Below are 24,044 nucleotides of genomic sequence, written 5' to 3'. Positions count from 1 at the left end.
AATGGGGGAATCTTCCAATAAGGACACTAGTTCTGGTGACCTGGGAGTCACCATGGAATTCCTTTAATTTACAGAGATTTTCTCACTTCCTGTTTTTGCTATGTGACAGGAAGTGAAGGTAAATCTCCCCCCCCCCCCCCCCCATGGGAAATAGATGGCAAAAAATACACCGAATGATCATCAACCTTGCCATGCCCTGAAATTAATAGAAACAAGATTCAACCATAAAATACAAAATTGAAAGTATTTAAAAATAGAATACAGGCATATACTATTTTACACAATGTCCCGCTGCAATTAAAAAATTGGCTTTGTTTCAGCAAGTGTTGCACTGGACAAGAATGTTATCATTAGAGCCCTAAAATGGTAACTACATGTACAATACAGCTCCTTCACCAAGACTTCTTTGCAACCTCTACTGTGCTTATACAGCAGAACAGACCTTAACACAAGTAATATATCATAAGCCGACATGTGCACATTTGCTTTATTAACCAGCACAACTTTTTTTTTTTTTTTTTTTTTTTTAAAGAACCATAAATATTTGACAGTTCAGACAGAACAGTTTAAAACACACACAAAGTCAGATAATTCCAATGATACCAAGAATTAAACATACCACTTTTGGTTGGAATTATTAAAATATGGCATATGTATATTAATAGAATACAGTACTCTAAATCTGTTAGCCAACAGGTAGGAGGGAACTAGGGCATCATACCACAATAACAAACTTCTCCATTGTCTCAGAACAGCAGTACAGGTTGTGAATGCATTTACGTGCTCCTTTTTTTGCAGCTGGAAGACTGGTGCCTTTAAGGACATGTACATAGACTCTTTTTTGGGGCATTGTCCTTTCCCATTATGGGAAAAGAATGCTACAATCCACCAAACCCAACAGCTGTAGATAGAAGAGAAGCCTTGACAAATGCTAAAGGACTTTGTCCTATGATTAGGCTCTGCATCTGTAGATCCATGCATACCAACAAGTACATTTGTAATAGAGATCATTAATATATTATCAAGATTTAGCCTGACTAAAGTAAACATAGAACTGTAGTCCATAGCAAACAAACACATTAAAATTGGACTGTGAAATAGCAATATAAGCTCCTGTTTTTCATAAATTTGACTCTCCAGTACCAAGTTCCATTTAGCATTCTACTTTGGGCAATGTCCCACAGGCAAAGTAGCACGTGCCACTATGATGTGTCTAGGTATTTGTTATGTTCCTATGAGACAACTGTGCAAAATTTAGCCCAATGGCTGGGTGATGCATTCAGTACCACAAACTGCCATGAATTAATACGAAAATTAAAAAAATACTGTACTAAAAACCCTGTGTTGCAGCAGCTTAGCAAAAATGCTTGCTAAACATGAAAAAAGTAGTGCAATTTCTGAATATTACAAGATGAAGAGTTCAGTGACAGAAAAGCCAACAAAAAAACTGACCTAAAAACAAACTTTGCTGCAGAATCCCCACATTAAAAGATTAGTGGTCATTTTTGTAAAATGCCTTTACAGACCTAGTAGAAGCTTGTTTGAATGTAAAAATGTTTGCAAGTTGGTTATTTAAGCCAACTGCACAATAATCCAATGCCCAAGGCATGGAGCAGCAGTGTACAACTTGGTGAAGAAAACTGCAGCAGTAGTTTAATAGACAGGAAAAAAAAAGTAAGCAATCACACTGGCTACACCAATCAACCAACAGTAAGTCAAACCCAAAAGAGATCTTTTGTACACATTTTAATTGTAGTTACTCTATCCATGACCACATTATTCATTGTCTATGTGCTCATCTTTACTTGTTTTTTCAGCTTTTAGTACAGCCTTGTCAAAAAAGCTGAGGGTGAAGACCCTTTATTAGTTTGCAGTTTGTATGTTGATGAGGAGAAAAATAAAAACCTGATTGTCAGGGGAACAAAAACACAAATTCGGCAGGTTTCAGGTGCTGCACAAACAATAGGGCAGCCTTCAAAACCTTTGTGTTCCAGACAATTCTCAGCGGCTCTGACAGGCAAAGTATTTGTACTTTCTGACAGCACTAAAGCTTGCCCATACCTTTATACCAGCACATCCTACTGGCTAGCAAGGCTGCCCAACAGGATGAGCCACAAAGGAATGTAAGGGTGCAGGCCAAACTACCAACTATACATGTCATGTTGGAGCATTGTGTTGCCTGTCATAATAGCTTGAGATTTGGCTGTAAAAGAAGGGTTTGAAAGACTAGACTGCTGTGGATAAGAAGTGCATTTCATACCTGCAGCAAAGTCACCCCCCAACAGTCTCTTTAGTAAATTTACAAGCACCTCATGCCTGCTCCTTCAGCTTAAAAAAGCAGGTCAATATACAACATTATCATCACAATTTCAGGTTAATACAGAATGCTTTGGAAGTCGATTTGTTCATTTGCAAAATTTCAGTTATTTAAAAAAAAAAAAAAAAGGACAGTATAACATTTCCAGTGTTAGGTACTGAAACACCGGACAATATATGGAATAAAACAACCCTGTAAATACTAACACGTGTCAGTGTCCAACATTTAAACATGTTCTTTACAACCCATTCGTCAACGTTAAAAGATCAGAAAATGCTTTTACTTATGAAAATGGCATAATATTTTAAAAATACAACATAAGAATTTAAAAGAGGCCAATAAATCATTGTATCTGCACTTGACCATTATTAGATACATGTAAGTGGGAATCAATGGACTTGGTATTTAGCATTAACACCTTCAAAAGAGGGACAACACAGAGTTCCCTACGCACATGGGTACACACTCCAAGTTATTGCTGAGTGCTACACTGGCACAAATAATAAAGTATTCAGCTAACAGACACGCCAATGTGGTTGGCAAATTTCCTGACTGTGACTACTACAGTTTTTTGTTTTAAAACATCAAAGTTTAAAACAATACAATTTAAGTTTTTTCATGGCAATAAGGTGAAAAGGATTACTCGCCACCTGGTTCATACTTGCGGTAGATTCCATCTGTGACAGATGCTCAAGCATGAAGGGCATCTGCTTCTTTATACGGTGTCAATTAAAGGGAACATGTCAGCACAGACTTTGCAGCAATGTGCATAATGAAGTGACTGCTCCAAGAACTAGTACTGTTTCTAGAGATGAGCAATGGTTAATGCCGGACAGAAGTCTTAGCTGTGATCGGTAGTCATCCTGACAAATTCCCTTTAAGTCTTTTCTCTCATCTTTACAGCCCCAGGTTGATTGCCTCAGCTTAAAAACAAGAAGGATAAAAGCACATTCTAAAGGGATGAGTGATCAGAGAACTGGCGTATTCGCAGCAGTTGAATGTGGCTGGCATATGCTGGGCTGTACCTTCCTGGACTGCTATAATCAGATGTGTTCACATATTTCCCAGGACTCCCTGGAATGGGGCTGCTCCGCCCAGGAGTAGAATAGCCAAGGCCACCCGGGGAGTTAGAGCTACAGGTTTGAGACTTGTTTCTTCCTGATAAGACAGCAGGGCTTGGCCAACTATAAGACAGTACAAGAAAAAATGCACTCGTCAGCTGATAAAACTATTAGCAAAATGCACAATTAACAAAAGACTAAAAATAAAAAACTGATTTCACAATACCTTTGTCGTTCTATATTGGAGTAAGACAGAACATCTGTAATCCACCTAGAAACACTGGGGTATGTCTGAGCATCAATTTCCACCTTTTCCACAGCTGCTAAAACATCACTGTCTAGTTTGGAAGGCTCCTTCCTGAAATGGGAAAGATAATTATGCAACATCTACAGCTTGCGAAAACAGAATAGGAAATTAGTACATTTATTACAACTGAGCATGCTACTTGGCAAATACTCTAGCAAGTAAAAGCTTTAGCTTTGCATAGCAAGTAAAAACTTTAGCTTTAAATAAAAAAACACTGTGTGCCAAGTCTACATAAAGGAAAAAAAAAAAACATTTTGTATGCATCATAAAAACATTTTCTTGGAATCCACTGAGAGGCATAGGAATCCTTAGAGCGATGGGTAATCCTGCAGCCTATAGTAGAAATGGACACTGCAAAAATCTGAGGCATGATGATTTTGGGCTGGGTTATTTTATGTTGCCAAAGTAGTACTGACAGCATGAAAAACAGGAGGAGGAGAATGTGTCCACTCAATGGACTCAAAAAAGGATTTTTTTTACATCTCTTACAATTTTTCTTGCATTTCTTCCATTGGGATAACATTGAAGACTGTTGGGAAGTTCAAAAGCAGTCCAACAGCAGGTGCTCTATGTAGCAGCAAAGGCTGCATGAACCAGAAACACAAAAAAACTTGGAATTGCCTGCAGCTCAAAGAGCTGCCTGATTGGCTTAAAGCCCGAAGCTGTGTACCATCCTTACGGAACCATCTGTAATTACAAAAGGAATTTCAGTAATACCTCGGTTTACAAACAACTCGGTTAACGTAATTTTCGGTTTACGAATGAAAATCGATGGAAAATAATGCCTCGATTTACAAATTATTTTCGCAATACGAAGTGTATGTCAATGCTGATTTTTAAATGCAATTGACGGCTTTTTTTTTTCTTAACTAAAGCTCACAGAATTAGCTGTCACTTTCCCTGGAGTTAACGTAAACTTTGTTTCTTTTAAGAAACTAAAAGGAAACATTGTTTCTCAACTCGGGAAATAAACTAAAAGAAAACTTTCTGTTAGCTGGGGGAAAGTGACAGCTGAATTTCTGAGCTAAAGTGAAGAAAAAAAGAGCGGTAATGAAATTTAAAACCCGGCACCATAATAAAAAAAAACGGTGTGGGGCCCCCCCTCCCATCAGTACCAAGTTTTGAATGGAACTCCCACACCAACATAAAAAAAAAAAAAAAAAAAAAAAAATATGGCGTGAAGGTCCCCCCCTAAAATCCACACCAGAGCCTTATCCGAGCATGCAGTACGACGGGTTAGGAAAGATGGGTGGGTGGAACGAGCGCCCCTTCTAAATCATACCAGGCCACATGCCGTCAACATGGGAGGGGGGGTGCTCTGGGGCGGGGGGGGCCTCTTCCCCACAACCGTGGCCGGTGGTTGTGGGGGTCTGCGGGCAGGGGGCTTATCGGGACCCCCAGATCCCCCCCATGTGAATGAGTGTGGGGTACTCATTCACAAAAAGACAGGACATGGTCTTTGACAAGGCTTCCAGCCTTCTGCCTGCTCCGGTGGTTTGACAGTTCTTAAATATGTAAGGGGCAGGGCAACCCGGGGACATCACCCAAGTGACCCTGCACCATGTGACATCATTGATGTCACCTGGGGTGGGGTCAGATGCATGACCTGCCAGTCTACCACTGTATTTCCACTGTCTGTATCGGTTTTATCTTGGTTCAATAAAGTGTATTGTTTAGAGTGCAGCCGATTGGACTTCCTTTGTTCTCATTCATTTCTCCTATAGGCGGCAGTATAATCAGTCTAAGAATGCCTGGTTTGCTCAATGAACAAGAAAGAAAAACAAACATACTAGCTGCCCCATCTGTCATACCAACCCTCCTGCTTCAATACTTTGCATTAATTAACCAGAATAAACGTATGCAGATAAAGACCTGCATTTGAACAACAGAACAGATGCAGGAGACTGCGTATTTAAGTGACTCTAAAGCTAATTTTGTGTTTCTAAGCAATGTCATACCTGCTCTGTGCAATTGGTTTTGCACAGAGCAGAACGGATCCTCCTCGTCTTCGGTCCCCTGCTACATTGTATCTCTGTCTGTCCTTTCAGAGAGAAAGAGAAAAAAAGTGTTTGTAAAAAAAAAATAAATTAAATAAAATATCTAGATCAAGGTTTGATCTAGGTCAGTGCCAGGGTTGGTGTCTGAGTCAAGGTCAGTATTTATTTTTTTAAATTAGTATCAGTGTCAGTTAATGACCGGATATAATGAAAAAAAAAAACAAAAAAGGAAAATGCGCACTATTGTTTATGGACAGTTCTATGGGTACAAGCAACAACATGCACATATGTGGCATTGCTGTGATCGACAGGAGAAGGATACATTATTTTGGGTTGTTCTTTGGTGGTTGGTTATGGTAGTAGCAAGAAATTGACCCAAAATAGTGAAAGAAAAAAAAAATTATTTTTTTTAATTTAAATTGTAGGCTTTCCTTTAACCGTTTCAATACCGTGCAATTTTACACCTTCCTGCCCAGGCCAGTTTTCAGGTTTCAGCGCTCTCACACTTTGAATGACAATTGCGCGGTCATACAACACTGTACCCAAACTAAAATTTTATCATTTTCTTCACACAACTAGAGCTTTCTTTTGGTGGTGTTTAATGACCGCTGGGGTGTTTATTTTTTGCTAAATTAACAAAAAAAGACCCAAAAATTTTGAAAAAAAAACATTTTTCTTTGTTTCTGTTATAAAAGTTTACAAATAAATAATTGTTCTTCATAAATTTAGGCCGAGATGTATTCTGCTACATGTCTTTGGTGAAAATAACCCAAATTCGGATGTATTTTTTAGTTTGTAGGAAAGTTATAGAGTTCACAAACTATGGTATAGATCTGAATATTGATCAATCCTGAAGTACTGACGGCCAATCTAATTTCTTGAGGTCCAAGAATGTCAGAACAGTACAGATATCCCCCAAATGACCCCTTTTTGCAGAGTAGACAGTGCGACGTACTTCATAAGAGGCATGGCGAGTTTTTTGAAGTTGTATTTTTTTGTCATAATTTTTCGGAAAATGAAAAAATTAAAAAAATTATTTTCACTATTTTTTTTTTACATACTGTCACCAGTGCAGTACAGCGTCATCATATAACTGGCATGGCGGTAAACAGGGACACTGACTGGTGACAGTATGAAAAAAATATATATATATATTTTTTAAATTTTTTTTATTTTTTTATTATATTTAATTTATTACATTTTTTTTAAGATTTTTTTTTTCATATTTTACTTTGACCAAAGTAGTGCAATGTTACCATAGTAACATTGCACTACTTTGGGGAAGTGATCAGTATTTATTTTTTTTTTTTTTACACAGTTTGCTTATAGCAAAGAATTACTTTGCTATAAGCAAGCATTTACCTGAATGAAATCGATTCATTCAGCTTTTTTTTTTTTTGTGCTTAGCTGTGATTTGGTCACAGCTAATCACATGACATGTGCATGTGATTAGCTGTGACCATTCACAGCTAGGCACTAGTATACAATGGATGGCATCATGAATGAAGCCATCCATTGTATACAACTGTCATGTGACCTGCTGTGATTGGTCACAGCAGGTCACATGGTACCAGCAACGGGAGCCGGTACTCGGATCTGTCATCGGCCGTGTCCGAGGTGCACGGCCCGTGACAGATCCCGCTGCTGCGCCGCTCTGCATTAGCGCAAACGGCGCATGTGCGGGAGCACGCCAAATGGCGTGCACCCGGAATGCAGGGACACAATTGAAGCCGCCAAACGGCCATTGGCCGGGCGGCTAATGGTTAACCACTTGCCAACTGCGCTATAGCTCAATGATGGCTACAGCGTGGTTGTCCAGTTCTGGAACGGAGTCATATGACGTCCTCCCAGAATGCGGCTTCCTGCACGTCCCCGCCGATCTCCGTGATCGCTGTGTCTTACGGACACAGCAGATCATGTGATGTGGTAAAAGGCCAATCACAGCGGTCTTTTACCACGTGATCAGCTGTGTCCAATGACACAGCAGATCAACAGTAAATGCAGTTGCTGGTTATTGGCTGCACTTTGGTCATGCTGTCGCAGTGCCGCCCACAAGTGCCCAGCAGTGCCCCCACTCAGTGCCACCCATCAGTGCCCATTATTGTTGCTCATCAGTACAGATTCATCAGTGCTGCCTCATCAGTGTCCATCATTGTTGCTTATCAGTGCAGCATCATCAGTGCCCACCAGTGCTGCCTATCTGTGCCACCTCATCAGTACCCATCAGTGCCGCCTATAAGTGCCCATCAGTGCTGCCTCATCAACGCACATCAGTGAAGGAGAAAAATTACCTGTTTGCAAAATTTTATAATAGAAAATTTGCTCTTTTTTTGCTTATAGTGCAAAAAATAAAACAACCAGCCGTGATTAAATACCACCAAAAGAAAACTCTATTTGTGTGAAAATTTAAAAAAAAAAAAAATTTCATATGGGTACAATGTTACATGACCGCGAAATTGTCATTCAAAGTGCAACTACGCTGAAAGCTGAAAATTGGCCTGGGTAGGAAGGGGGTACAAGTGCCTGGAAGGCAAGTGGTTAATAATAAAAATAAATAAAAAAATCAGGAGATATCCATTACCATTTACCACCAAATGAAAGCCCAATTTGTCCTAAAAAAAAAAAACCAAGGTATAATCCACCTGGATGCATGAAGTTGGTGTGATGATATGTACGGTTTTGCTAACATGTCAAAGTTGAAAAATTGTGCTTAAGCTTTAAGATTTGTTGTACCCTTAGGTGTGCAGGGGTTTTTAATTATACTTTTCCAAAACGACAGAGATGGGGCTTCAGACTTTTTCCAATAGCGTAATATAGATTTGCGGGCACAGAATAAAGTAATGGACAAGAATGTCCTCTGTGTTCTAAGTGGCGCCATTTCCTCAACCAGCCCCAAAGTGTTTTAACCTTAATGCATAGAACGCATTAAGGTAGAGAATGACCCCATTAAGTTAGAAAATATTAGATTTGAAATTAGTAAAAATTATATTGGAGATCAAAAAGTTAGCTATCAATCTAAACAAACAAAAGAGAAAAATAAAAGGGTGGATTATGCGTTTATATCTAGATATAATTGCCAATACAAAGAAATAGAATCTATCTTTAACAAACACTGGCCAATTATTAAAAAGGATAGAGTTTTGGGCCAGGTAATACCGGAAAAACCTATTTTTATCTATAGGAGAACAAACAATTTAAGGGATATTTTAGTAAAAAATGTCATTTCTCCCCCCAGAAAAAAGAAGATAAATATGTTCAATCTTAAAGGTTTCTACCCCTGTAAAAAGTGTTCTATATGCAAAACAACAGGTATTAATAGCAGATCTATTAAGGATTTTACCTCCCAAAATACAGGAAAGAGTTTTGAAATAAAAAAGTTTATTTCTTGTAATTCAACATTTGTTACTTATTTATTAGAATGTTCATGCCACTTACAATATGTGGGCAGAACGTCAAGACCCCTTCACAAAAGATTGAGCGAACATGTTAACAATATTAGAAAAGGTAAAAAAGACCATTGTCTCTCCAGACATTTCAGGGACGTCCACAATTGTGATCCGGGGTCCCTGAAATTCTGTGGGATTGATTCCATAGAAGCTCACTGGAGAGGTAGTGATAAAATTAAAATTTTGTCACAAAATGAAACATTCTGGATATTTCAATTAAGAACTCTTAGACCTAGAGGATTAAATGTGGATTTAGATCTTAATTGTTTTATTTCTAATTTTTAATAAATAAAATGTCTGATTTTATTTTAATTTATTTTAGTTTATTTTATAAATATTTTAAAACTAATATTCTCCTAGCTTTTTTAGGTTAAAAGATAAGTAATTTTTATTTATAATGAATTATATTTCCATGTGTAATTTATGAGAATATTTATTTTTTTGTTGAGATGGTAATATTTATTATGACCAGTGGGGGGTGCTAAGTGTAGACACCAGTTTAAATAGAGTTTAGTATATGACATGGGTCCCAGGAGATATATATAAAGTAGGGGATATTAAATAAAATAATGTTTTTATTAATGTTTTATTAATTTAATGTGTAATTATGTCTAGTTAAAATGTAATTTTTGTATTTTAGATTATTAAGATATGGTCGCTATATTGTATGCGGTTTTACTGGGTATGCTCCTAATTTGTTGATTGCATAGGGAGTGTATTTCCTGTTTGTCGGCTGTGCGGTTTAGTAAGGGCGATGTTTCCCTCTTTCAATATGGCGATCGGAGTATCATCAGTCAATTGAGGAGTGGTATTTATTGTGGCCAAGGTGTCAGGACGTCTCTCTCTCTTATGATTAAGTCCCGGAAGTGACGAAACGCGTCAGCAGGAAGTGACGTCATACGTAAGAAACAGGAACCGGAAGTGTTACAGCGGCCATCTTTGTTGGGGAATCGCTGGATACCTGTGTATGAACTGCCTGGAAAACTGGGGGAACTGCCTGGTAATCCCCATTAAGTGGGGTTTTCTGTTCTAATCGCATATTTTTATGTAAGAAGATTTATTAAAATGCTACTTTAAATACATGGAGGTATATCATGGCAAATATTTATTATACTGGAGCCTGGTAAAACCATGATTACAGACCTGTGAAAGTGGATGGCATTATAACATCACCCTGACAATAAGTGCAAGGAGGAGAGGAGGAGAAAGTTCTTTTGGAGGATTTCTACTAAATATATTATAAAGGCGTGGTTTTTCTCTACGGTTGGTAAGGGTATATTTGCCTTACTCACTAGAAGTGTCACGTGTGGATAGCAATTTCACTGAATGTTTCACTTCAGGATTTCAGAGTTTTTTGAGCACAAGTATTTTTATTAATTGTTTGGAAGGTTTTCACTATCACTTAGTGTGGCACAATTCTATGATACACATTTGTGTGTGCATGTAAGCGTATATATATAAGATAATTTTTTTTTTTATTTTTTTTTTTTTCTCTTCTGATTTTATTACGGTAATGCACTATTGTGAGTTTCTTTTTCTTTGAGGTTTTTCACATAATTCACTGAACACAATCAACGTTGCAAGATTCATAACTTTTTGGTTTCATTATTTTGATTATTGAGACACTGGACTTTTATGATTTTGTTTTGATTATTGGGACTTTGGACTTTATGATTTTCTGGTAGTTCACGTTTAGAAATATATGGGGATTTTTTTGTTGTTGCACACATAGGTAGTTGAAAAAAAAGAGGGAATATTCTCTTTTTGGATTAATTTATAAGGTAGAGAATCGTCTGCCTTTACAACCATATTAAGCTCAGGGCAATTTTCATGCATCTTTTGCTAATGAAAGGAAAAAAAAAAAAAAAAACAACACAGCTCTGTTCAAGAGGAAAGACAGGCATTTATCATTACAGAAAAAAGTCTATGTGAATTAGATGTCATTTTATATAAACATTACTCGAAGACCAATTTAACGCCATTGTATCGTGAAATGAAGCTGAAAGGCAAGCTGTTAAAAGTTCAAAGCATGATATAGCATACATACCCAACCAGAAATGTTGCTCTGTAACTTTGGTGTTTTAATGGCGTTTTCATAATTACTTGTGAAGCAGGAGATTCTGAACAGTAATTTGAGAGTGGCAGCTCACTGTTGTGTCGCAGTGTTGGTTTGCCTGAAAGGCTCATATTGGAAAGGGCTTCACCAGCACGCAACACACCTGAACTTTCTGTCCTAATCAGTGAGCTTTCAGATTCAATGTCTGCATCATGAACAGTCATTTTACCTTGCTTCTCTACAGCCACACCTGTATGGGATACCTCATCTGCTTGCAGTTCTGACAATGACATTTTTTCAAACTCAGCCAAGAGGTTGGACACTGGAGATAACATCCTATTTTCAAACTCCTGCTGATGCCTGCAGTCACTATGCTTGGATTCTTCTTTATGAGGACTACTGGGTATTGGTGTAGTGTCCATTATGCATTCTGGCGCTGCAATTGTCTCCAAATATAAGCTGTTCTTCAGTGCTGTATTCTGTCTGTTTTTTATTTCTTCAAGACTGATGTCTTCCTCGTCATCCAAGAATGCTCCCACAGAAACAGAATTGCAGCACTTTTTACTCTTTCCTGTAAATATGTAAATATATGCTTTTAAAAGAATGCATTTACAGATCACACATTGTTACAGTGCCTTGAAAAAATTCTCATACCCTTTGAAGTTTTCCACATTTTGTCATGTTACAACCAAAAACGTAAATGTATTTTATTGGGATTTTATGTGACAGACCAACACAAAGTGGCACATAATGTGAAGTGGCAGGAAAAAGGTAAATGGGTTTCAACATCTTTTACAAATAAATATGTGAAAAGTGTGGTGTGCATTTGAGAAGTTGACAATGGGGGGGGGGCACATGCACAACACAAATTTCCAGATACAATCCTGTTGTCATGCACTTGGGTGTTTGCAGGTGTTACTTACAACTACATGTTCTTTGCCTGATGCCTACCTGCTGGAGATGGAGTTTTAAATCTGTTGCAGATTTCATGATCATGGTCAGTTTGCAATCTCTCACTTGCCTCCTTCTTGCTCAGGTATTCCTCCAGTTTCCCCAAACCATCCTGGGAAGAGATATCAACAAAACAGCCTAGAAACTCCCAATACTCCACCCAAGGGACATCCAGCTCATGGGCAAGTTCCCTGTAAGTGACCAAAAGTAGAGGGCAAACATCAGTATAGTGTAGAGCAGAACATTGAAGCCTCATTTATGTACCAAATGTAGCAGCCAACTCTGTACATGTTTGTTTCTCAAGATCATGCGGACAGTTTCTCAAGATCACAATAATAAGCATGTATTGCCTGTACCCTCAAACCACATATGGTATTCCAGGATAGCATTGGTTTGTGATTTGAAATGCCTAGATCTTATTTGTTGAAATGTAACAATTACCAAGTCCTAGAGAAACTTTTGAACTTCAAATTTCAGTGAATTCGCAACTATACAAGTTAAATCTGATATAGTGTCATCTAACAATCCCAAAGTAAAAAAAAAGCGTATGAATGTCTAAATATGTTTTCAGGCTCTTGACAGTGCATTTTTTTTCCCTAATGCAGGTTTCCAGTGTTTTAGCAGGATTTTCTGTAAGCAAGCACCATCAGTTAAATAAACACCAAATGCCTAGCGGCACATCTGTCCACTGCGATGCATTTCAGCAATGCATGCGCTGTCAACTGCACCCCAATGCAGCAAGTTAACACACGTGATGCAGCACACCACAATGCACCACTATGTGTTTGCTGCAATGGGCTGCTACCTGGCAGCCAATTCAATTGAATGGGCTGTCTTAAACACAACATGCGTGCGTCAATGCAAAGCACTTGAGTGGACAGGTCTGAAAGAACCCTGAAAGGTACATCTAAAGTTTTGGTTAGCCACATATTCTCTATGATTGTAGAAGCCAGAATCTTACCTCCCCACTCTTTCCTCGCCTCTTTCTGGATCAGTTTTTCTGATATTGTGAAACAATCCAGCCCTTTCCCGTGGTGGAGTCTTCCAAACTCTTCTAAAGTCCTCAGCCTAAAAAAACACCACACCTTGATTGCCCACTAAAGAGACATTAGCATAACTTGCTCTACATGGTATTTTTAGGGAAAGCTCCATAATGCTGCAAACTGCGGCAGCAAAGAGTAGTTTAAACTTATTTTTTTAAATTTCATCTTCTTAAAAACATACCCACACATTTAGTCAGTATTTTATTTTTTTTAAGCTAAAATGGTTTCTCACCTTTGAGGGGCTCATGGGTCCAGCAAATGCTCTAACTGTTAGTGAGGGATCTTTGGGGCTGACAAAGTATTTGGGCTGAGCGAGAACATCTGGCTGTTCAGTTGACCAGGGAACTCCAATTATTGGGAAAGAAGAGTTATCCTCTGCACGAAGTAGAGGGACATAAAAGTGCCCTGGGAGTAAAATTGTTGCAAATTAGAAACACAAATTCCTGCGTAAAGCGTACATTGAAAGAAATACAACAGTACATACACTCACATATAGTACATCCTAAAGAGGATTGTAACTCATAAAAAGATGCATACCGGCTAGGACTGGCAATTATTTGGAACTCATACAATTAGGGATCTTGGGAGATTTTGATATCCCAGATGTCATTCTCAATGCAAGCGGTTTTCTGACCATATATCCTAGTCTTTAAACCCCTACTTATTTACCTATTATACTTCTATTTAATTTTACCACTTCAATGCTGGACACCTTAGCCCACTATCTACCCAAGCCAATTTCCAGCTTTCAGCACTGTCACACTTTCAATAGAAATTACTCAGTTAAGTTAGAGATTGTGCATATAAATCTTTCTTCATAAATTTAGACCAAAATGTATTCTGCTACATTTCTGTGGTAAAAATAACTCAAATAAGAACAGATTTTCATACTTTTTCTCCTTTCCCATGTGCATTTAGGTATGTCAATATATATAAAAATGCAGCGCTTGAGAAGAAAGGTGATGATAAGACACAATCCAGTGAAAAAAAGTGCTCCGTATTCCTAGTGCAGATGGTAAAGATTTACACTAACCAGATAGCGTAAAATTATACGCATGTGTACATATATCCTGTAGAATCCCCTTCTGCACTCAGATCTGGTCAAATAGATAGCTGGAAAGGATAGACGTCCTGCGCCCTCTTGTGGTGAAAGAGTGGTCCAGCAAGTCAGAACGATGCCAATCAGAGTAAGCCTTCCCCCTTCACTGAAGATGACCAGGAGATCCCTTGGGGCTGTAAAAGTTGAGGAAGCTCCTCACAGGGAACACAGGGAAGTGCTCATAGTGTAGTAGATAGGCTTTTATTATAAAAACATAGGTGCACAGTAAAACGGGTGTAGACAGGTATGTATGAACACACTGACCCCTTGGAATTTAAAGATGGCCGCCGGGCCTCCTCGTGGCACCGGCGGCTTAGTGTCAACGGCGTCCTAGGTCCACCTGACGCGTTTCGTGCGCACGCACTTCTTCAGAGGTGGAACAAGGACCTTGGTTGACACTAAGCCGCCGGTGCCACGAGGAGGCCCGGCGGCCATCTTTAAATTCCAAGGGGTCAGTGTGTTCATACATACCTGTCTACACCCGTTTTACTGTGCACCTATGTTTTTATAATAAAAGCCTATCTACTACACTATGAGCACTTCCCTGTGTTCCCTGTGAGGAGCTTCCTCAACTTTTACAGCCCCAAGGGATCTCCTGGTCATCTTCAGTGAAGGGGGAAGGCTTACTCTGATTGGCATCGTTCTGACTTGCTGGACCACTCTTTCACCACAAGAGGGCGCAGGACGTCTATCCTTTCCAGCTATCTATTTGACCAGATCTGAGTGCAGAAGGGGATTCTACAGGATATATGTACACATGCGTATAATTTTACGCTATCTGGTTAGTGTAAATCTTTACCATCTGCACTAGGAATACGGAGCACTTTTTTTCACTGGACTGTGTCTTATCATCACCTTTCTTCTCAAGCGCTGCATTTTTATATATATGAATTGTGGGACTTTATATGAGTTTTCCTTTATGTTCAGCTGCTATCACCATTGACGAGCGCTTACTGTATATTTTACCTTATATAGGTATGTCAATAATTTGCACTGACTACCTTCTGTTATATGACAAATTTTTTTTTTATCACACTATGAAGCGTGCCCTGATGGAGCATTTTCTATATTGTATTTAAAACCTTAGCCATTTAAGGAACACCCTATAGCAGATATACTGCTACAGGGTGGCCGCATGATTTTGAATTTTGCGGGTAGAGAGCGCGGACACGCCGCCCTACGCTCCCAGAGATCTCAATCACTGGGTCCCAGCCAGAGATTTATAGCCGGGACGCTGATCAGTGGAGACGTTGACAGGGGAGAGATCTGTGTGTAAACACAGGTCTCTCTCCTGTCAGCAGGGACATGCTGTTTTCTCTCTGCAAAGCAGAGAGATAGAAAGCAGCAAGCCCTCAAGTGAAACAGCAAACAGTAGGCACAAAACAGCACACTGTTAACCCTTTGATCGCCCCAGATGTTGGGAGTTAATTAGTTCCCACCCAGTGTCAGAATACCTGCCGCAGTCCTGCTATAAGTCACTGAACTAGTATACAAAAAAAAAAAAAAAATCCAGTATATAAACCGTCATTTGTAGACACCAATGTTAACGCAAACCAATATACACTTATTGGGATTTTGTTTTTCTCCAAAAACCATGTAGCAGAATACATTTTGGTCTAAATTTATGAAGACTTTTTTTTTTAATTGGATATGTTTTATAGCAAAGTCAAAAAAATATTTTTTTTTTTTCAAAATTGTCGGTCTTTTTTTGTTTATAACGCAAAAAATAAAACACAGAGGTGATCAAAGAACACCAAAAGAAAGCTCCATTTGTGGGAAATAGTGACAAATTTCATTTATGTACAGCGTCGCATGGCATGATGATTGCGCAATTGTCAAAGTAACGCAGTGCCATATCGCTAAAATGGCCTGGTCAGGAATGACAAAGGGGGGAAGGTTAATCTTCTGGAGGTCAAGTATAAAAAGTTGGAGGAAGAGGGAGAAATAAACAATAATAAATACAAATATATACAGTGAAGGAAATAAGGTAGGTGTATTGTAACACTGAGAGACAGAATAGCAACAACAAATTCAAAAGAAATGTCTAACAAATTATGCACTGATTTGCATGTTCATGAGGGAAATAAGTATTCGATCCCCTATCATTCAGCAGGCTACCAGGTATTTTTCATACAGGTAACAAGCTGAGATTAGAAGCAGTCTCTTACAGGGAGTGCTGCTAATCTCAATTTGTTACATGTATAAAAAAGACACCTGTCCACAGGAGCGATCAAACAATCAGATTCCAAACTCTCCACCATGGCAAAGACCAAAGAGCTGTCCAAGGATGTCAGGGACAAGATTGTAGACCTACACAAGGCTGGACTGGGCTACCAAACTATAGCCAAGCAGCTTGGTGAGAAGGTGACAACAGTTGGTGCAATCATTCGCAAATGGAAGAAACACAAAACAACTCAGTCTCCCTAGGTCTGGTGCACCATGCAAGATCTCACCTCGTGGAGTGTCAATGATCATGAGAACAGTGAGGAATCATCCCAGAACTACACGTGAGGATATTGTCAATGATCTCCAGGCAGCTGGGACCACAGTCACCAAGAAAACAATTGATAACATACTACGCCGACAAGGATTGAAATCCTGCAGTGCCCGCAAGGTCCCTCTGCTCAAGAAAGCACATGTCAAGGCCCGTCTGAAGTTTGCCACTGAACATCTGAATGATGCAGAGGAGGACTGGTTGAATGTGTTGTGGTCAGATAAGACCAAAATCGAGCTCTTTGGCATCAACTCAACTCGCTGTGTTTGGTGGAGGAGGAATGCTGCCTATGACCCCAAGAACACCATCCCAACTGTCAAACATGGTGGTGGAAACATTCTGCTTTGGGGGTGTTTTCTGCTAAGGGGACGGGACAACTGCACTGCATCAAAGGATTGATGGACGGGGCAATGTACCGTCAAATCTTGGGCGAGAACCTTCTTCCCTCAGCCAGGGCATTGAAAATGGGTCGTGGATGGGTGTTCCAGCATGACAATGAGCCTCCTGAGATGTGTGCAAACCTGGTGACCAACTACAGGAAACGTCGGACCTCTGTGATTGCCAACAAGGGATTTGCCACCAAGTACTAAGTCAAGTTTTGTGAAGGGGATCAAACACTTATTTCCCTCATGAACATGCAAATCAGTGCATAATTTGTTAGACATGCATTTCTTTTGAATTTTTGTTGCTATTCTGTCTCTCAGTGTTACAATACACCTACCATTCGATTTTTTAGACTAATCATTTCTTTGTGAGTGGGCAAACATATACTTCCTTCCATCACTGTGTGTGTGTATGTGTAAAAATTGATCAATCCTGATGTACAGATGGCCTATTTCTTGAGGCCCAAAAATGGCAGGATGGTACAAATACAACCCCCGTCCGTCCGTCCCCAGTCCCCCCCTCAAATTACCAATATTTAGGAAGACAGCCCAAGGTATTTAATAAAAGGCTTGGTGAGTTTTTTTGAAGTTGTAATTTTTTTGGTCACAATGAAAGGCTATGAATGAAAGTCATTCATTGAGTGCAAATATAATGTGATTAGTCACGTGTCCCATGGGCACAGTCATATGACTTCCTCCCAGAACCAGAAAGCTTCCACTCAGCTGTCATTTGTCAATAGGCTGGGCGGGAAGCAGCTGATCTGAGGAAGCAGATTCCTAGGGTCTGAAAGCTGCATAGTGACCTGAGCCCACCAAATGCATAAACTGAATATACTGACATTGTGTGACATATTGGTGTGGTTAGGAGAGGCTCCATTTGTTGACTAGTAATGATTACATAGAACCAGCTTATTGTTTAAAGCTTTTGTAAATCAATTTTATACATTGTAGAGTAAAATGTACATAATTTCATTAAAATAATCTTTTTTTCATACATTATTTTGGTACCTGAAAAGTCCCAGTCCTTTAACACAATCTTTGACATGCTCTAATCTTTTCGGGATGCGGTGCATTATTTGCGAGCGGTTCAACAAAACATTTTAGTGTGAAAACAGTAAATAATGGCACTACAGCTTGAAGTTGCAAGTGTTTCACCTGCTTTTTGGGGTTTTTTTTTTCTTAGTGAAGACTGTGAACACGTACGTAAACCACAGGATTTCTCATAGTTAGTGAGGACTCAAGCAGTCAGTGAGACCGAGAGCCTCAAGCCACACAAAAAGTGTTAGCTGCAGGTTCTCAAAGGACAGCATTAAAGAAACTTAATTCAGCATGGGGTATGATGCTGGGAGTGTTTAGATACAGATTCTGGATGGAGGGGTTAAATTGCTCAGTGCCTAAATTACACACAAAGCTACATGTTGCGCAGACTTTTGTTTGTCAGTATACCTGACAGGGTAAAGCCACTCTGCATCAAATAATTCTTTTTATAAAGCTACAATTACCCACCTTTCCCAAAAACATTTTGTGATCTCATGTAATTAGGTGTCAAGCAAAACAATTTTTTTTTTTGTTAATAAAAGACGGATGAAAATTTTTTTTTTGCCATTTAGCACTGCGCTACTTTAACTGGTAATTGCAATGCTGTACCCAAATGAAATTTATATCTTTTTCTACAAAAACAGAGCTCTCTTTTGGTGGTATTTGATCACCACTGAAGGGGGCATATGCCCTGAAGCTAGAAACAGGGAGCAACGTACAGGTACATTTGCCTGTAGGAGCTGCCTACTGGCAGTACAATGTGGGTAGTCCTAAAGTGTTTGACACTACATGTATGTACAACATTCCCAACACTTTTAGGCAACAGTGTCGTCTCATTTAAAGAACTAAGCTCTTAAAAAGGGGGCAAAAAAACGTCTTAATAGGTCTGAAAGGCAATATTCCCAACTCTGTATTTAGTTAAAAAGGAAAACAGACGGGTAGATCCAGAACAACACACAAGGAAAATTGAGCATGTACCTTTTAGAAATTCTCTAATCTTTACTTTCAGCTCTGTAGATTTATTTTTGCTTCGTTCACATATTACCTGTGTGCACACACAAATTATTGTTTAGAAGTACTGTCACCCGATTCAATGAATTGGCAGCCAAATAGGATACCAATATATCAGTGCATCAGAGATAAGCTGGATGTACAGTAGAAAGCCATGTTCTAAATATTAAAAATTGTCAAAATAGTAAATCACAACATATGAAGTACTAAAACTAAACAGTGCAAGTTATTTCCCGAAACCCTGTTTAAAGGCTACGTTCACCTTTAAAATACATTAATAAATGCAAATGATTTTGCAGGTAAAAAAAAAAAAAAAAAAAGTGCTTTTATTACAACAGATTACAAAAGGTGAAAATATCCTTTAAGGCTATATTATGAAACAGTATGAAATATGCATCATTTATAGCACCCAAAACATGTTCTATATAAAAAGCCATGGTAGATAAAAAAAACCCGTACAGCAGAACAGCCTAGGAAAAAATTTTTTTTTCTTTTTTTCCTTTTAAGATGTATAGGTAAGTCAGGTAATACCTCTGGTCCTTTAATAATGCAGTTCACAGCAATTTTAGAACTTAACTGATCATGAAGCACAGAAAGCAATATTACCTCCTCTGGAGTCTGATCATACTTATTTGTGGGAATTTTTATAATATCAGGGTGTGAACACAGCACATTGACTACTTCTGCATTTCCAAATTTGCAAGCAAAATGCAAAGGAGTGTCAAAAGCCTGAAAAGAAAGTATAAAACAAAGAAAATATTTACTGAGTATTTTTTTATTTTTTTTTTAAGAAAACCAAGCTAATCAGTAAGATCATTTACCATTTTATCTGGTGTGTTTATATAAAGGTCAACGATATACCGAATACGTTTCTGAAGCATACTATAGTCATCATCGGGATACATAAGCCTCATGAATTCTGGGTTCTCCAAAGTATCTAGCAACATCTGGCTGATCCCAGCCTGGTTCTCTTTGGCAGCAACATGCATGACATTGTATCTGCACCCTTCCTGTAGAATACAAAATAAATTCAGAGCAAACACATTATATAGAACACCAATTATATGCAGAGATAGCAAAGTATAGAGATCCTCATCGACAACAGATGAATCTTCATTAATTTGACCAATTTTACCTGCTGCAAACGTTTTTAGAAAAGTGCTTGTTATAAGATACAGCACTATAGTTTTCTTGGCACTATTTACCACCAAACATTTTACAATGAAAAGCAACAAGACAGAATATCACAAGGTTCAGCAACTTAAAGTATAACTAATGGCAAAACATTAGTTTTAAATAGAGTGGCGATGGATTAGAACACCTTTCAGCAATAAAAACCTGTCTGTGCCCCCAATAGAGTGATTCACCCTCTCTAGGTGTCAGGTTTACCATTACACAGAAAGTGAAATAAAAACCCAAATTTTAGGATGGTTCAGAACATTAATAGAGGGGAAATCTTCCAATAGGGACACAAGGTCTGGTGACAACCAAGGATTCCCTCACTTTGGAGTATTCCTTCTCACCTATCTTAGTTTGAGCAGATATTTTGGAGGCCAGAGGGGAGATATGGGGGTCTGATAGACCCCAGATGTCTCCATAAACAGGACCTGTCATTGGCCATGCTATCAGAAGTCATATCTTCAGAAAAGGAGTAGAAGACTCAACTGTTATGTGACCATGGATACTATATCCTGTGACTTCTCTGTACTAAAAGAGCCATGACTTTCTGGTAAACCTGCATTTATGACTTTTGGTGGTGGAGATTCTCCTTCATGTACTGGTTTAACACTTGCATTTTATCTGGTTTGGACTCACCAGTCTGATTTTTGGTAAAATATAAAAGATGTTATGCCGAGTAAATAGATACCAAACATTTCACGTTTTAAAACTGTGTACGCCCATGCAACAGCGAAAATTAAGTACATAGGTGAGGCTTTATTTCACAAAGTTTTATTGGGTTTTAAAATTTTATACAAAGTAAATAAATCTGCTGGCATATAAATAACATTGTACTGGGAGTAAGAGAAAACATTGCAGGGGCTGATAAACAGTAGCAGGTACATCTAAACCTGTATCAGAACATGACACAAAGTCATCACAAATGAGAAGGTTTCCAAAGGCCATGCTTTAAAAGCCTATACAGGTTATCATTTTAGATTTACAAGAGGATTGGTGTTAGAATTACTGCTCTCGCTCGGATGTTCACAGCGATAGTGATGGCGGGGGGGGGGGGGGGGGGGGAGGAGGAGCATTTAAAAATTTAATTTTATTGTACACTCTAAACATCCCTTATGACAACAGGCAGTTACAGGTACTCTTTACTGAGACACCCCAAATTTCTCCTCTGCCCTTAATAGCATATGATTACACCAAGATTGGTGTGATCGGATTCTTTCCCCAATTTAAAAATGGTGGTTAACATTCACGAAACCAGAAGTGACAAATTATTTGTCGCTTCCGGTTTCTCAGACCATATAGATTGGGGCTGTTCAGGTCCCCAACCAGCTCTATGGTCAGCCCGCGAAACCGCCAAATGCACATACGGGTCTCCCGGTGGGATGGGACATCCCCTCCCACCACTTGTAAAAGCAAATCAAGTGGCTAATTAGCCAACCTCCAGCTGTGAAAAATGATACCAGGATTCTTCCTGCAGTTGCAGTAAAACCAAAGTCGGGCGACGTACTAGTATGTTGCCTGTCATAAAATGTTTAAACAGCTCTGATTTTTAAAAAAAATAAAAATAATAAATTTGATTAGATCAGTTTTCAGTATCCGAAAATAATGACAAGAGAATTTGTGAACAACCTTACCTGTACCACAGTTGGGTTGTCTCCTGACCCTATAAGATAACGAGGATTGCTCCAAATGAGTTCTGCAAAAGCATCTGAATCTCCTTTTTCCACAGCTTTCCTTAATTTTGCTGTCAAATCTTGAGTCCTTGGACTCTTGAAGCTGTTTGCCTTCTCCTTGCTGAGACAGTCTGTTTCTGGAGCAGAAGCTGCATCTACAGTTTACAGAATATAGAATAGGATTTTTGTACTTGCCATAAAATCCTTTTCTTGAACCCCACACAGAGACACAGGAACTCATTCACTTTCCAGTTATACTGCTACTTACAAGGATAGTCAGGATAATTACCCCCTACTACCAGCATGCCTCAAGTTTCATAGTGAGCAGTACAAACAACATGATGATAAACAAACACAAAGAGGTGGGATTTACGTCCTTCAATGGACTAAGAAAATTGGATTTTTGACTTCCCAGCAAAATCAATTTCCTAGAGTACAGTACAGGACACAGGATTTGTAGTTTTTAACCATGGGTTATATGCAGCTGCCTTCAGGTGAATGGACACTGGCAAAAAGAAAACCGCAGGGACATCCCTCATAAAGCACCCTCTTATTCCCAGTAAGCCTCAATGTTGCAGCAAGCAAAAGGGAGATTATAAAGAACAAAAGGGATAGATCTGTTTTCTGTACTCCAAAAAAAACAGGTTTACCTTAAGTCAAAATTCCATATCTTCAAATACAGTACAGGACACAGGCAACTTAATAATACACCATGGGTTACAGGCTCCTACCTTCAGGTGATCAGACCTAGCAAGCTTTTGAGGACACGCTCCGCAATGGCACCTCCCCTATAACCCTACCCCACTCAGTGAGTTCAGTTTTGCAGCAAGCAATGCAGAGTAACAAGGAGAGTTTACGGAAGGTGGCATGTGTCCTGTACAGTAATCAAAGATATGGTATGTACAAGTATGTATAAATTCCTCTTATCTTATTTGTACAGAACAGGATACAAGCAACTTATTCATACACCATGATACATCCCCAAGCAAGGAGTATAAGGATGGGCAACAAATAAGCAAATGGAACTATGCCACAAAAAAAAAAAAAAAAGTATGAACTGAAGACTAGACAAAGGCTCTTTACTGATATAGGCCGCCAGTTCATAAACACATTTGACAAAATGTTATAGCGATCACAAAGGCTACTTTGGTGGCAAGTTTGTTTCTTTCTTTTCTCTTGACCCTGTTCTCAGAACTGTCAAGGATCAGAAGGCTTCTGCCCAGCTTGATTTGCATCTGTTGTAAGAGCTAACTGTAGTTAAGGAAAGATTTTCCCACTGTTAGAATGGTGATTCATCAGAACAAGGACCTTTTTGCTTAGGTGGATAGGAGCATGGGTTGATCCATAGAAAACCGCCTGCTTTTTTCATGCTGACAATGTTTAGATGGAAAGCTTTTGGATGGAATTGGGCAAAAAAGGTAGTGCCTTAAAGGAGGCCACCATGAGACCCAAAACTCCCACAGCAAATCTCACTGTGAAATTCATATCAATCTCAGTTGTGGAGCATGAGCTCTGGAAGAAAGACCTTTGCCTGGGATGTATGCAGATTCAGACCCAAGTATTCTAAGGGCAGAGAGGGTTGGAGAGCAGCACTTTTACAGTTGATCCCCCAGTCAAAAGCCTGAAGCATCAGAATCAGCTTTTGGACATTTGCTGGGAGATGTAAAGGAGGTGAATCTTTTAGCAGAAGGTCATCTAGATAGCCTGTCACCTGGATGCCCTGAGTTCTGAGAAAGTAAGCAAAAGGTGCTAAGATTTTTTTTGTATACACCCTAGGAGCATAGGATAGGAGGAAAAGCAATGCAACAAACTAAAGTGTATCAAAAGCAAAATGTAGAAATTGCTTATGAGGTGATAAATGGAAACATGCATATAGGCATCCTGGATGTCAACAGAATGCTATGTTTTCCCCTGGTCTCAGAATGGCATTTACTGACCTAGCAGATTTCATATGAAATTTTGAAGTGTGAAGACTTTTTTGGGGAGATTTTC

General features: G+C 38.9%; 1 protein-coding gene across 2 annotated transcripts in view; it reads right to left on the bottom strand.

Annotated features, from left to right (window-relative positions):
- Positions 1 to 458: 458 nt before the first annotated feature.
- The window catches only part of ANKLE2 (ankyrin repeat and LEM domain containing 2), a 70,973-nt gene continuing 47,387 nt past the window's right edge, over positions 459 to 24,044 (bottom strand). For both annotated transcript variants that reach the window (XM_089653664.1, XM_089653663.1), the window contains exons 4-13: positions 22,014 to 22,207; positions 20,025 to 20,213; positions 19,810 to 19,932; positions 19,171 to 19,237; positions 13,411 to 13,583; positions 13,097 to 13,203; positions 12,136 to 12,326; positions 11,176 to 11,755; positions 3,605 to 3,736; positions 459 to 3,501 (exon numbers count right to left, since the gene is read on the bottom strand). In XM_089653664.1, the coding sequence (XP_089509790.1) occupies positions 3,270 to 3,501; positions 3,605 to 3,736; positions 11,176 to 11,755; positions 12,136 to 12,326; positions 13,097 to 13,203; positions 13,411 to 13,583; positions 19,171 to 19,237; positions 19,810 to 19,932; positions 20,025 to 20,213; positions 22,014 to 22,207 (1,988 nt within the window). In that variant the 3' untranslated portion in view covers positions 459 to 3,269. The remainder of the gene's footprint in view (positions 3,502 to 3,604; positions 3,737 to 11,175; positions 11,756 to 12,135; positions 12,327 to 13,096; positions 13,204 to 13,410; positions 13,584 to 19,170; positions 19,238 to 19,809; positions 19,933 to 20,024; positions 20,214 to 22,013; positions 22,208 to 24,044) is intronic.

This window comes from Staurois parvus, unplaced genomic scaffold (assembly GCF_062004578.1).
Source record: "Staurois parvus isolate SC_StPar_1 unplaced genomic scaffold, SC_StPar_1.0 ptg000719l, whole genome shotgun sequence".
In the NCBI taxonomy this organism is placed as follows: domain Eukaryota; kingdom Metazoa; phylum Chordata; class Amphibia; order Anura; family Ranidae; genus Staurois; species Staurois parvus.
This window is presented reverse-complemented; position numbering and strand designations above follow the sequence as displayed.